Raw genomic sequence first — 14,041 nt, forward strand, 5'->3', positions numbered from 1 at the left:
AGCGGGCTGTTGGTGTTTGCAGAAACAGCGGTGGAGGGTGGTGGCGATCTGCTGCGGTGATGAAGAACTTCGACTTGCACTACATTTCCTAAAAACGCGTAACATGATTAGTCAGCAACATGAAGTCAAAACTTCGGTAGAAATTCAGAATGATGTCAAAAAGACAAACCTCGATGAAATGAGAAAGAGTCAGGGATGGAGACATGTCTTGAATTAAGAGAGAGTTGGAGAGTGAAGCAGTGACCATACTGATGGGGAAATTATTTTGTCGAAAAGCTGATGGGGAAATTATGGGGAACCAGAAGCTTGGTCTTTACTTACATAGTAGCAGATATACAGCAATCTGAAAGAAAGAAAATATGATTGGTAAATGAATAGGTTGAGAAAGAAGTGATTTCAAGATAGTCGTCACATGATAGACTATAACATCCCAATTTTCCCTATGATAAATGAATGAGGTAACCATTAAGAATAAATGTCCTTTTCCTATGATAAATGATCTGTTTGACCAGTTGGAGGGAGCTACTGTGTTTTCTAAGATTGACCTTCGTTCTGGTTATCATCAATTGAAGATTCGTGAGCAAGATATTCCAAAGACTACTTTTACTACAAGGTATGGGTTGTATGAATATACTGTTATGTCATTTGATTGACTAACGCTCCTGCATACTTCATGAATATGATGAACAAGGTGTTTATGGAGTTCTTGGATAAATTTGTGGTTGTTTTCATTGATGATATATTGGTGTTCTCCAAGAATAAGCAAGAGCATGAGGTGCATCTGCGTTTGGTATTGGAGAAATTGAGGGAACATCAATTGTATGCCAAGTTCAACAAATGTGAGTTTTGGCTGGATGAGGTAGCATTCCTTGGACATGTTGCGTCAGGTAATGGAGTTGCAGTTGATCCATCTAAGGTTGCTGCAGTTACGGAGTGGGAGACACCCACGACAGTTGGAGAGATTCGCAGCTTTTTGGGCCTTGCAGGATGTTACAGGAGGTTTATTGAGAACTTCTCCAAAATTGCAAAGCCTATGACTGAATTGTTGAAGAAGGAGAAGAAGTTTGTATGGACTGATGAATGTGAAGCCAGCTTTGAGGAATTGAAGCAACTTTTGGTTACAGCACCAGTTTTAACAATGCCAGACATACATAAGGACTTCCAGGTATATTGTGATGCTTCTCGTCAAGGACTTGAGAGTGTTTTGATGCAGGAAGATAAAGTTGTTTCATATGCTTCACGTAAGCTTAAGAATCATGAGCATAATTATCCTACACATGATTTGGAGTTAGCCTTAGTTGTGCATGCCTTGAAAACTTGGAGGCCATATCTTATTGGTAATCATTGTGATATGTTTACTGATCATAAGAGCTTGAAGTATATTTTTACTCAGAAGGATTTGAACCTCGGGCAGAGGAGATGGTTGGAGCTTATTAAGGATTATGATTTGAATGTGCAGTATCATCCTGGTAAGGCTAATGTTGTTGCTGATGCGTTGAGTCATAGGAGCCATGCTAATGAAATTAATATTGATAATATGCCACCGGAGTTATGTGAGCAGTTCAGGAATCTCAGGTTGGAGATGGTTCCTAAGGGATATTTAGCAACACTTGAGGTAAAGCCTACTTTGCTTGACAGGATCAGAGAAGCTCAAAAGGGTGATAAGGAGATCGCTGAGATAAAAGATAACATGGTTAAAGGTAAGGCAGAAGGTTTCCATGAGGATGAACATGGAGCCATATGGTTTGAGAAGCGTATTTGTGTACCTCAAGATGCAGATATCAGGAAGTTGATTCCTCAGGAGGCGCATGATTCACCTTATTCTATTCACCCAGGTAATACTAAGATGTATTTGGATTTGAGGGAAAAAATTTGGTGGCCTAGCCTGAAGAGGGAAATTGCTAGATATATTGCAACATGTGATGTGTGCCAAAGAGTTAAAGCACAACATCATAGACCAGCAGGTTTGTTACAACCATTGCCTATACCTTATTGGAAGTGGGATGAGATTGGTATGGACTTCATTACAGGTCTTCCCAGGACTCGGTCAGGTTATGATTCTATTTGGGTAGTTGTTGATCGTTTGACTAAAGTCGCTCACTTCATCCCAGTAAAGAGAACTTGTACCAGTGCTCAGCTAGCAAAGATTTATATGTCTAAAATTGTTTGTCTGCATGGAGTTCCAAGGAAGGTAGTGTCTGATAGAGGTACTCAGTTCACATCCAAATTTTGGCGTTAGTTGCATGAATCCTTGGGCACCAGGCTGGAGTTCAGTACAACTTTCCATCCACAGACAGATGGGCAGACACAGAGGGTAAATCAGATTTTGGAGGATATGTTGAGAGCTTGTGCTTTGGACTACGAGTCTAGTTGGGATGATAATTTACCTTATGCAGAGTTCTCATATAATAGCAGTTATCAGGCTAGTCTGAAGATGGCACCGTTTGAGGTATTGTATGGCAGAAAGTGCAGGACACCGTTGATGTGGGATGAGGATGGAGAGCATCAATTCTTTGGACCATACTTGATCAGAGATGCTGAGGAGAAGGTCAAGTTGATTCGTGATAGACTGAAGATAGCGCAGTCCATACAAAAGATTTATGCAGATGCAAAACGTAAGGAGGTGACATATGAGGTAGGAGACCGTGCATATCTTCGAGTTTCACCACTTCGTGGAATTAAGAGGTTTGGAATCAAGGGTAAGTTAGCACCACGTTTTGTGGGACCTTACAAGATCTTAGAGCGTAGAGGAGAGGTAGCTTATCAGGTGGAGTTGCCAGAATCCTTGTCAGGAGTTCACGATGTGTTTCATATATCTGAGTTGAAGAAGTGCCATGCAGAGATGATGGATGTTCCGTTGAGGGACACGGTGCCACTTGAGGCAATTCAGTTGGAGAGTGATTTGACATATGAGGAGAAGCCTATTCAGATTCTGGAGACAACAGAGAGAGTTGATCGCACCAAGACAATTAAGTTATGCAAGGTTCAGTGGGATCATCATACAGAGGGTGAAGCTACCTGGGAACGAGAGGAAGATCTCAAGCAGGATCACCCACACCTATTTGCTAGCTAGCCCGAATCTCGAGGGCGAGATTCATCTTAAGGGGGTAGGTTTGTAACCCAATTTTCCCTAAATAAGGATGTTATTAGATCATTCATATGCATATCATATTTCTATTGCACTATTTTTCTTTCTGCAATATTTCAAATCATTATGCAACTATATACTGTTTGACAGTGTGAATTATGGTAGTTACCATGAGGCGTCCCATATCTGTAACTCTCAGTCTAGGCTTGTTTTGATTCATATCTATCTCTTTCCTCAATGCATTTTCCACACTACTAATCTTCTCGCTTGTATCTTCACTGAATGTAACACAAACATCCTCAAGCGACGGAAGGTTCTCTAAACCCAATGCAAAATCACCAAACTGGAATAATGTGTCCTCCACATCCTGAAAATCTAATTTGAGGGTTTGGAGACTTTGCATGGCTCCTCGTCCAAACCTCAACTCCATGGTGTCACTCTTGACACCGAACATCTTTAGACATAAAAATGGATAAGCAATGCCAGTGGTCAACCGTTTTCTCTGCCTTGTGTAGGTTTGTCCACTTCTATGACCAGTTCAGAGAGAGACACTATATATGCTCCCGAGAACTTGAAGGTCCTCCTCTCCTAATGTTTTCAGTGTGATACTTAGGAAGAACAGGTAAGACATGGAGCACATCCATCTTGGCACTGCATAAGTGATGCTATTAAGCATGTGGATTAACAACAATTGTGTTAGTTGAGCAAAGGTTGACGACAGCTCTTCTTCTATTTTGCTAGACCTTATGTCCAGCACTTGCAGAAATTGTTGGTTCCCGATCTCTTTCGGGATATTAGTGATAGATGTACCCCTTAAATTCAAATATCTCAAGTGAAACAAATTGCATATATCATTCCAATGGGTATTATACACTTCACATTCAGCTAAATCTAATACACGCAGGACTCGGAAACACAAGAGTCCTAGCAGCAAACTAAGTGACCTCACGTGGGACAAGCTCACGGTTGCCAGCTGATTACCAACTTCTTCATTCCTGGTCTGCAAGGACAATCGGCATATCTTACTTGGTAGATACTCTAACTGCTGACAATCTGGTGTTGTGAGAAAATTCTCCTCATGTGACAAATAAGTGATGAAGTCACGAACCATATCATGCACACGACGAAGGCTATTTAAATATGAAGGTTGGACCAAGTTTATATTAACTAGCTCCTTCAACTAATCCTCTCCTACTTCATATAAGCTCCTCCCTTGTTCTTTTTTCACAAAACCTTCACCAACCCATTTCCAAATCAGTTGTTCTGCTTCAATCTCATAATCCTCTTGATACAAACCAATATGCAGTAAGCAAGTCTTTAGGTGTGGAGGTAGGCCAGAGTAACTTACAGATAATATTCTCCTCATGTTCTTCACATCATCATGATTATTGTCTAGCCCCAAACTGATGGATTTGTACACCTTGGACCAATACTCATGTGTATGTGTTGTTCCCTTTTCACTAGACAGCAAGCTGCCTATCGCAAGGATAGCTAGCGGAACTCCCCCACATCTTTTTAAAATTCTCTCAGATACTTCAACCAATTGATTAGGTGGTGACTTGTTCTCCATCTCATATATTCTTTGATAGAACAACTTTCTTGAGTCGACAACAGAAAGAGGTTTCAGCCGATATACACCACCAGCTTGCAGGGAAACATAAAGAACCCGAGTTGTTGTGATTACTCTACTTCCGTATCCATTCTCAATCAATGCATACTTGATATTTTCCCAGACGGATTTATCCCATATGTCATCAATAACTATCAAGTACCTTCAATTGATATCGAAATACATATATTACATAAGAGTTGGAGTGAAATGCACCACTAGTCGACGAACTCAAATTGATTGCACACTTTAGGCCAACAACTCAAGAAGTGATCGGATTTAGTCCGCAAACTCGTTGATTTGGCCTAAAATGTGCAATCAGTTTGAGTACATGGACCAGTGGCGCATTTAATTGGGCAGAATTGAGCTGTGTAATAAAGTCTACCAACTTTTCTTTGACAAATTAAAACTGGGAGATAATTTTACTTCGCCAGCCTCTACACCAACTAGGGACGATGCGTACAGCCTTTTTAAGCATGAGTACTAAGATTTTTAAATCTTGGTTACACACCAAGCCTAGTCCTCAAGGATAAATGCATGAGTACAAGGAAAGCATGGTCCTCAAGAACAAATAGGAACCTAAATTCACCTCCGTGAGGATTTGAACTCAGGTGTTGGGTTTGTACATCCACTCCCCAACCATTTGAGCTATGCTGATTCCCAAAGCTTACCAACTTAAATGGAAAAGAAAATAAAAACTTGAGAGGTCTGCACTATTGTAATTTCCTTCTGGCATCCATATACGAAACATTGAGGAACACATATTCACAAACGTACCTCTTGTTTTCAACGAATGTTCTTATCTCACTGATGAGTTGTTGCTCGCCCCATGATGCTTCATTAATGTTCTGGTACATCTACTTGTCAAGTTGATGGAGCATGCTCTCGAAAATCTGCTTGATATTAGGATTAAGAGACACGGAAACAAAGGCCGCACAATCGAATTGCAACTTTTGCTTTTGAATACTGATTTGCACTCTAAACTTCTTATACACTGCATTGGCAAGGGTTGTCTTGCCCAATCCACCAAATCCAACAATAGAGACCACCTTTAGACATTTCTCCGAAACCTCATCTCCCTCCGTCAGCATCTTGATTACCTCAACGCTCTTCTCGTCAGTGCCAACGAGCTCCGTGGCCTTTGTATACAAGGCTGCTAGGCGAAGGGTGTCAATAGCTGGAACGACGGGCTTGGCAGCAGCCACATTGTCAACCTTGTACCTATCACGCCGGTCACTGACCTCCTTGATGCGGCTCTTGATGTCTTTGATATCGATGCCGATCTTGTGGCGAATCTTGCCCTTGGTCAACAGGCTGAGGCTCTTATCAATGAAATTCCTGAAGCTATGGGACTTATCTGGTCGGCCATCGGTTTCGATGCGCACCATGAACTTGTCGATGCTATCTTCCAGGCCATATGACAAGTCCCTCACATCCTTGGCCCAAATCTTGACTTGGATGTCCGGTGGCTAGTCGATTGGAGCCTCAGAAATCCTGAGGAGAGAGGTCTCCATGCTCTCCATCTCGGCTTTGAGGAACATGATCTCGCCCCTGACACCCCTCTGAAGGTTGTACTCCTTGGTGATTAGGTCGGCCAGCTTGGGCAGGAGGGTGCCCATCGCTCCAATCACCGCCTGGGCCATGCCCGGCCTGCGCTATAGCTCAGCCTCTCAGCCGGCCGCTAGTGTTTGCGGAAGTAGCAGAGGGAAGACGGTGGTGGCGATCTGCTGCGTTGATGAAGAACTTCGTCTTGCACTACATTGCCTAAAGAACGGCAACATGATTAGTCAGGAGCATGAAGTCCAAACTTCGGTAGAAATTCAGAATGAAGTCAAACAGACAGACCCCAATGAAAGGAGAAAGAAGTGGGGATGGAGACCTGTCTTGAATTGAGAGAGAGAGTTGGAGAGTGAAGCAGTGAGCGTACTGATGGGGAAATAAACTTTTCGAAAAGCTGATGGGGAAATTATGGAGCTTGGTCTTCAGTTTCAGAGCAGATATACAGCAATCCGAAAGAAAGAAAAATATGAGTGGTAAATGAATAGGTTGAGAATGCAATGATTTCAAGATAGTCGTCACATGACAGCCTAACAACAATTACATATCATGCTGGAACTTTACAGCATCCTAAACATGATTAAGAAGTAGCAGCCACAGCAGTTTCTTAAGTTAACAAGCTACAGATCATGCGAGAAGAGCATATGCGAAAGCACCCAATTTACAGTATCAGGAGAATTTTTTCTCAAGGGGGAGATGGTGATTACCTAGAGCATCCTCAGAAGCCTGCGTGTGAGCTCGGAGTCAACAGATGAGCACTGTGAAAGCAAGATGAAGCACAGATCTGAATCAGCCGTCCTCATACGAGGAGTTAAAGTATGCGGGAATCTGACTGGTTTGTCTGTGTCTAACGTGTCTGCTGTCAAAGTGCAGTCAACGCATTCATAAAAAGAATACCCCCCGCCTTCGTTTGAAGCGCTCACACATTTTTAAATTCTAACCCTATTTTTCCCCGAAAATGGTCGAGTAAATCATAATAGACAGAGAGTCTCTCCTGTTTTACAGAATTAAGATACAAAAGGAGCATTTTCCGATCTTAGATGTGCCACGATTTCATATTCTAATATTTACATTGGTAAACAGATTGACAACTGAGTGATTATGCCACATCACCTCCGATTTTGTATGAGTTAGGAAGTTTTTCATCAAAACTGGAGATGAAATAATGTGGCAGACAGTCTTGGTATCAGAAAAATACAGAAGACATTATTAAAAAGAAGTGTTTTCATGCTTTATAGAAAGTGTGTGTGTGTGTGTGTGCACGCACGCACGCGCGCACGCGAGAGAGAGAGAGAGAGAGAGAGATTGGGGCTTGGGCTGTAGTATACTACAGAACCCAAGGTCCAATATGAGGCTCATACTAGTACTATATAATACAACAACCTTGTCTCTTTGAACACAATTCGAGGTTTAAGGCAGAGTACTCTGTAGACTACTCCGTGCATCATTACACAAGTAAGAAATTTCGAGTTTTCTGGAGGAGAGTACTTACAGGATTTCTGCCATGTTAAGTTAACTAGTGGGGTGCCATCCATGTGATGGAGTCTGCTATTTGCAAACTCTATTGTCATAGTGAAGAAACCACGTTCCATGGTGGATGCGAGCATGCCAAAAAAATCTGGGCATCGGAGCTGGAACAGAGAGAGGGCTCAAGTTGCCAAGGCTGCATCCAGTCACTTGGGCTAGTGATTTTACTATGGACGATGCAGTGTCCAAAGATGATAAGGCTTATATGATCACACTACTCTGGCGCATTTGTTAAGCAGAAATAGATTTGTGCATGAAGAGGAGTATGAACATATCAGATCTTTACTGCTTGTGGATGAACTGGTGTCCAATCTTGAGCTCCCTATTTCGGTATCAAGTTCTGTAGGCCGGCGGCACGCTGGATGCCTTCTCCCCAAGCCTGGACGATTATTAACATTGATGGTTCTCTTGATGTTGCAAACCGAACTGCTGGGTCCGTTTATGTCTGGCGAGAAAGTGTCAGGGTCTTATGGAGGAAGGCTGTATCATGCAGCTGCTAGTGGTGGATACATTTATCAGCGAACTCTTGACTGCCAGAGAGGGAAATAGAAGCAGTTGTCAACAGAAATTTTCACCAAGCCATTGTTCAAACTGATTGCTCCGCCTTACTCTTCCTGTGGCATACTAGCAGGGCAGGGGTGCTCCATCAGAAGGAAGGTCCACATTCTGAACGAACTGAAAATTTTGAGCTGATCCTTTTAGGGTTTCAAGCTTCTTCATATTAACTGTGAGGCAAAATTTGCTCCACACTTGTGTACTCCCTTTGTAAAGAAATATTAGAGCGTTTACATCACTAAAATAATGATCTAAACGCTCTTGTATTACTTTACAGTGAGTAACAAAGAAGCTCTTAGCATTGTTTCTGCTTCTTGCTATGATATAAGTTATGAATTTCTTTCCTGATTAAAGTTATTCAATCAATGGTGTAATCCGGACATTGAGCAATAAAGGGCCTGATTACTATCAGAAAATAATTTCAAGGTAATTTTTTGTTGAAACCCAATGGCAGAGTAAACAAATGTGCAACAATAGGTGAGTATATATGGAAAACATAAAGAGACAAAGAAAACATGAAGAAAAGGTAACGAACAGTTAATTTCCATGTCTTTTTTTAGAGAAGGGGGATGACCCCCGGCCTCTGCATCTGGGCGATGCATACGGCCACTTTATTAATTATTATTAGGTGTGACAATTGAAGAGATTTAATACAAAAGTAATATGATGAAAGCAATCTGTAACAAAATGCTGTCGATATAAACCATAAAGTTCTTATAAGACAAAATGGGGTGAAGCAAGCCAGTGGCTGACTGGCTGTTAGCGTTGGATGGGCACAACTGGAGCAGTGGTATTTAATTCAGGAAATAACCCATTAAACTTACATGGATAAAGAAGGGGCATTTTAGATGTGTCAAGATTTCTCATTCTAAACAGATCGACATCTGAGTGATTATGCGACATCACCTCCACTTCTATATGAATTAGGCAGTTTTGGATCAAAGTCAGATATTAAAAAAATCTAGCAGATAATCTTGGTATCAGAAATGTAGCATGCATTATTAAAACGAAGTTTTTTCATACTTTCTAGAAAGCGAGAGAGCGAGAGAGAGGGATTGGGGCCTGGGCTGTAGTATATTACAGGAACCAAGGTCTGATTTATGGCCCATACTAGTATACCATATTACAACAAGCTTGTCTCTTTGAACACAATTCGAGGTTGAAGGCAGAGTACTCTGTAGACTACTCCGTGCATCATTACACAAGTTAGAAATTTCGAGTTTGTGGAAGTTACCTAATGTGCCGTACTAAGTCAGCTACAGTTATTTTGGGGCGGAGGGAATATTTGCAAACTCTATTGTCGTAGTGAAGAAACCATGTTCCAAGCCATGGTGGAATGTGTGCACGCAAAAAAGTTCTGGGCATCGGGCCCTCGAACCGGGACAGAAGGGTCTAGACGAACCGGGACAAATGCCCCACGAGGCCTGGCTGGCCCCCTGGGCGCACGAACCGGGACGTATGCCCCCCATGGGTCCCGGTTCGTGACTGAACCGGGACTAATGGGCTGGCTAGGCCCCAACCAAAGCCCTGTTTTCTACTAGTGTTAGTCATGTGAACCTTGTTGTACGGTGTGTAAGGTCTCTTGTTCTATCTTAAGCTTTCGTGAGGCAGTGGCTGTAATGGCAGTAAGATGTTTTTTCTTCCAGGGTTTTTCGCATGATAGTACTCCACTGGTCAATGGAGACATCCTGCAATTGTAGGTACCCTCGGAATGTTGTTATAGTCGTAAGCTCCTCAAAGTATCAGTCATGTAATTAACCATATCGTCTATGAAATAATAGTGACAGAACCCCTAAGAAACTTGTTTGCCTAGAAGACAACTTTAATTCTATCGATTATATATATTTTATACAAAGTCGGAACGGTTGGATAAACCTTTTTTAATAAAATCCCTAAAAAAAGAAGGTTTACCTCTCATTTGTATTTTTGGATTTATCCGTTGATGGGTAGGTGCCATAATGGAAAAAATTACCGAGGAAAGGACAGTCCTGTTGTTTTTATTAAAGATTCTTATTCTAGAATTTTCTATTCACGGAGCCTAATCACAATCTAGACATCACTATCAGGATATTTTCGGGACCATAAATTCATACCAAAAATGTATGAACTCTATTTATGCAAGTATCACCAATGAATCCATGAAAACATTCAAGACTGTATTTTTTGTTCTTATTTTCTCTCATATATGGGATTGGATTTAAATCTTTAAGGTGAAATGTGTCAAAACTATCTAATGTCACTTATATTACAAACACGATTAGATTGTGCACAGTGGATGCATATTTTAAACGACGAACATTACAAATGTAACATGAGTTTGTTATTAATATTTAACAAATTTATCACATCATGTTGTCATAAGTTATTAAAACTATATTAGCTCTGAATGTGATATGATAAAAATGAGTTTAAAATAAGCATAAATGTTTAGTATAAACATGTTCAAATTGTGGCTCATCAACCTCACAAACCATTTTTATAGATCTCCGTCAAGACGGAGTTCTGGGTGTACGAAGTCATGTCCATGTTCTGGACTTGGCTGTGGAGGGAGTGGATGAAGTCCTGGGATGTTGCCAATGAAAAAAACGAAATAAGAAGAGGGTTTTTAGTGCTGCTGCAATGCATAACAAAGAATAGCCAAGAACAACTCCGAATAATAAACAGACAACAAGAACAGATAAGCACACGAGTTCAGGTGTGACGATTCCAAACTCTAATCTACCAAAGACTTGGCCCTCAGCGCACTCAGGGGCACGGCCACAGCACCCATGGTGCGTCCGGGGATGCCCAGAGCACGCAGGGTGCACCCACCTTGCCACAACACCTCCCCGACGGTGATTGGCCGGTCCTCTCGGGCCGTCCAATCACCGGCGGCAAGGTGCCATGGTAAGGAGCGCGACGTGTGCAAGAACCAAAGACTCGACAGAACGTCCAGAACATCATTGTGACTGCTCTACGATCTATTGCAACCAAACACTTGGCCCCGCGATGCACTTGGAGGGCACGACCACATCAAGCAGGCCTCGCCGCTGGTGCTTGCGCATGCCGCTCACCCCGCCAAAGCACCTTGCCCCCGCTGGTCTTATGACCTATATTTTTGTTTTCTTATGCCAAATTTGCGTATTGAATCAATATGAATGCAATTGTTTGTATACCAAATGTAATTTACTTTTGAAACTATCGTAAGATTAGCTCGGGTGAAGAATAACTGCACCCTTGGGCCGATCTGCTGGGGTGGATGCCCGGCGGCCTTGGGACGCGGTGGCCATGGCGGGAGCTCGCGGGAGTGGTGGGCCGGCAGGATCTGCTCGTTCTCGGGTGAGTTTGGGTGCTGTTCGGCGTGTGAGGGTGCTCCGGCTTGCCGGATGTGCCAGATCTGCAGAGGCAGGGCCGAGACGGGCTTTTGCGGTCTGAAGTGGAGGGCCCCTGTTGCGTGTCCGTTCTGCGCAGGGGCGGGGTGTGGCGCTGTGCTAGCGCGTTGTGAAGGTGGTTGGCCGGATGGGCTGACCAGGTCATGGGTTTTGGCGGGTGATGTTGCCGGCGAAAGCCGTACTCTGACAGTGGTCGGAGTTGTCGATTGCGGCGCTCACGGGCACCGTTTCCTTGCTGGAGGCATCGATGTTGCAACACTCACCTTCCTTCCCATCTTGCTCCAGGGGAAACCCTAGATCCGGATTCCCGGATCGGACGATGAAGTCGCTTCTGCCTTAGCTCGGCGTCGTATTTCCTCGTGAGGCATCGTCTTGGAGTTGGACTCGGTCAGAGGGACTCAGCGGTCGTGGAGGTGGTTGACGGCGGCTTGCACGACATCTTCGTGTGAGCAACAGAAGCACCCGCCACATGCAAGGTGCGCCAGGCGAGCTATGTCCGCTAACCTCATTGGATTGAAGTGGCATATGTTTGCTCTATCGGACATAGCGTTCCTCTTTGATGTCGTCGAGCTTCGTGGATATGCTTGTGGCAGCTCAGATTGATACAATGGTTTTCGGTGTGTACTCTGGTAGCAGCGCAGGCGCTCGAGTGCTCGACCGGGTGTGTTGTGGAGTGTGGCCTTCCAGCGTGTTGTATGTTTTGTATGCTTTATGCCTAGCCTAGCTAGGCGCTGTGCAGGTTTTTGCCTGGTTTTCCTTTTAATAAACCAAGCAGTTTGGGTCCTTGTACCATCTTCTTCTTCACAATGAATATAGCAGCTCTCCTGTTGTCGTTCAAAAAGAAAATTAACCATGACTGGTTCCTGCCACGGCACCTGCCCCTAGGTCACCGGTACGGGGACATCGCCATGCCTAACCTCAAGTGAGAAAACTATATCTTTGTTTTTTTTTCGAAACGTCAAATATATCTTCTTTTGGTTCTACCTAGACGCAAGACCTTGATTTAAACTCAAGTGAGAGAAGTATGTCTTTAATTTGCTTGGTGGCTGTAGGCAGCACGCATCAGGAAAAGGCAGCCACATATCTGCTTGCTAACGTTCCTCCAGGGGCAAATAATTTTCCACAGCGATAATGTCCACCCAACGATGACATCTCTTTGGCCGGAATTTCTTTCTCGAATCAATTACATCACTGGTGCCACAACTTGGCGTAAAAAGTCAGCTTAGTGCTAAAACTTGTGGCATACATTGAACTGGTGCCACAACTTGACTTTGGCGTGCATATACGGTACAAATCACGCTTCTATACGAACACAATGCTGATTAGGTGCGCCAACATGGCATACATTCTCATAGAAAGCCCTTGGCAGCAACCCATATTTTTCTCATAGACTTGCGGCATACATTCAACTGGACGATGTGTGCCTGCTATTTTGCGGGAAAAAAACTCAGGATTTTTTTCTCATAGAAAGCCCTTGGCAGCAACCCATATTTTTCTTACAGATGGAGGCGCGTATAGTCCTTCTATCAGCAACCCATAGTATTGTGCAAAAATTGTCGCAGCCCCGGCCAAAACCAATACACCAGACAACAACGTTCCTTGTGATTAAGGATACGGAACACATATAACCATGCATTCTGACTTAATTGGGCTGGAGTCCCAGCACCCCTTTTTGCACTATTATTTCTGTAAAAAAAAACATGGAAACTGTAACCGTGTTTTAAAATAAAATAAACTTAAAAATAACAGTGAACACTTTAATATACTACATATTTATTTATTAAAATCTTGAACATTGTAAACTTATATTAGACTTTATTGGAAATATATATTTATTTGTTATTGAATAGGCAAATTATTACCTACTTTTTTGTAATTTGCAATTTAATTATATGAAACAACACTTGAATATTTTATAATGTAATATTATTATTATTTAAAAAATAAAAATATATTGTACATATATATTTTATAAATTCCTTCTAAAAAGTAACACTGCTAGGTGGTGTGTCAGCCACTCGCACATGATAACGACATGTCGCTGCTTCTAATCCCAACCAATTATTTTTACATTATATGAATATATGTTTTTTAAAGCATGAACACTTTTATATACCACATGAATATTTTGTTAAAACTGTGAATACTTTAAAATTTATTTAGGAATTTATCAAAATATATAGTAAATTAAAAACTTTCTTAAAGCAGGAACACTTTATACACTACATGAATATTTGTCTAAAATATGAACTTTCTTAAACTTATATAAGCATTTATTAAAATATACAAAAACATAAATACTTACTTAAAGGCTGAATACTTCTATATTTTACA

The 14,041-nt window shown here is 42.1% G+C and overlaps 1 protein-coding gene across 1 annotated transcript; it reads right to left on the reverse strand.

Annotated features, from left to right (window-relative positions):
- Nucleotides 1-79: 79 nt before the first annotated feature.
- On the reverse strand, nucleotides 80-6,340 carry LOC123056151 (putative disease resistance protein RGA3). The gene is made up of 7 exons (XM_044479864.1): nucleotides 6,254-6,340; nucleotides 5,798-6,166; nucleotides 5,475-5,554; nucleotides 4,437-4,860; nucleotides 3,832-4,088; nucleotides 3,258-3,615; nucleotides 80-88 (listed from the first exon to the last, which is right to left on the reverse strand). The coding sequence occupies exons 1-7, from the start codon at nucleotides 6,338-6,340 to the stop codon at nucleotides 80-82; spliced, it is 1,584 nt and encodes a 527-aa protein (XP_044335799.1).
- Between the last annotated feature and the right edge of the window lie 7,701 nt (nucleotides 6,341-14,041).

This window comes from Triticum aestivum, chromosome 2D (assembly GCF_018294505.1).
Source record: "Triticum aestivum cultivar Chinese Spring chromosome 2D, IWGSC CS RefSeq v2.1, whole genome shotgun sequence".
Taxonomy (NCBI): domain Eukaryota; kingdom Viridiplantae; phylum Streptophyta; class Magnoliopsida; order Poales; family Poaceae; genus Triticum; species Triticum aestivum.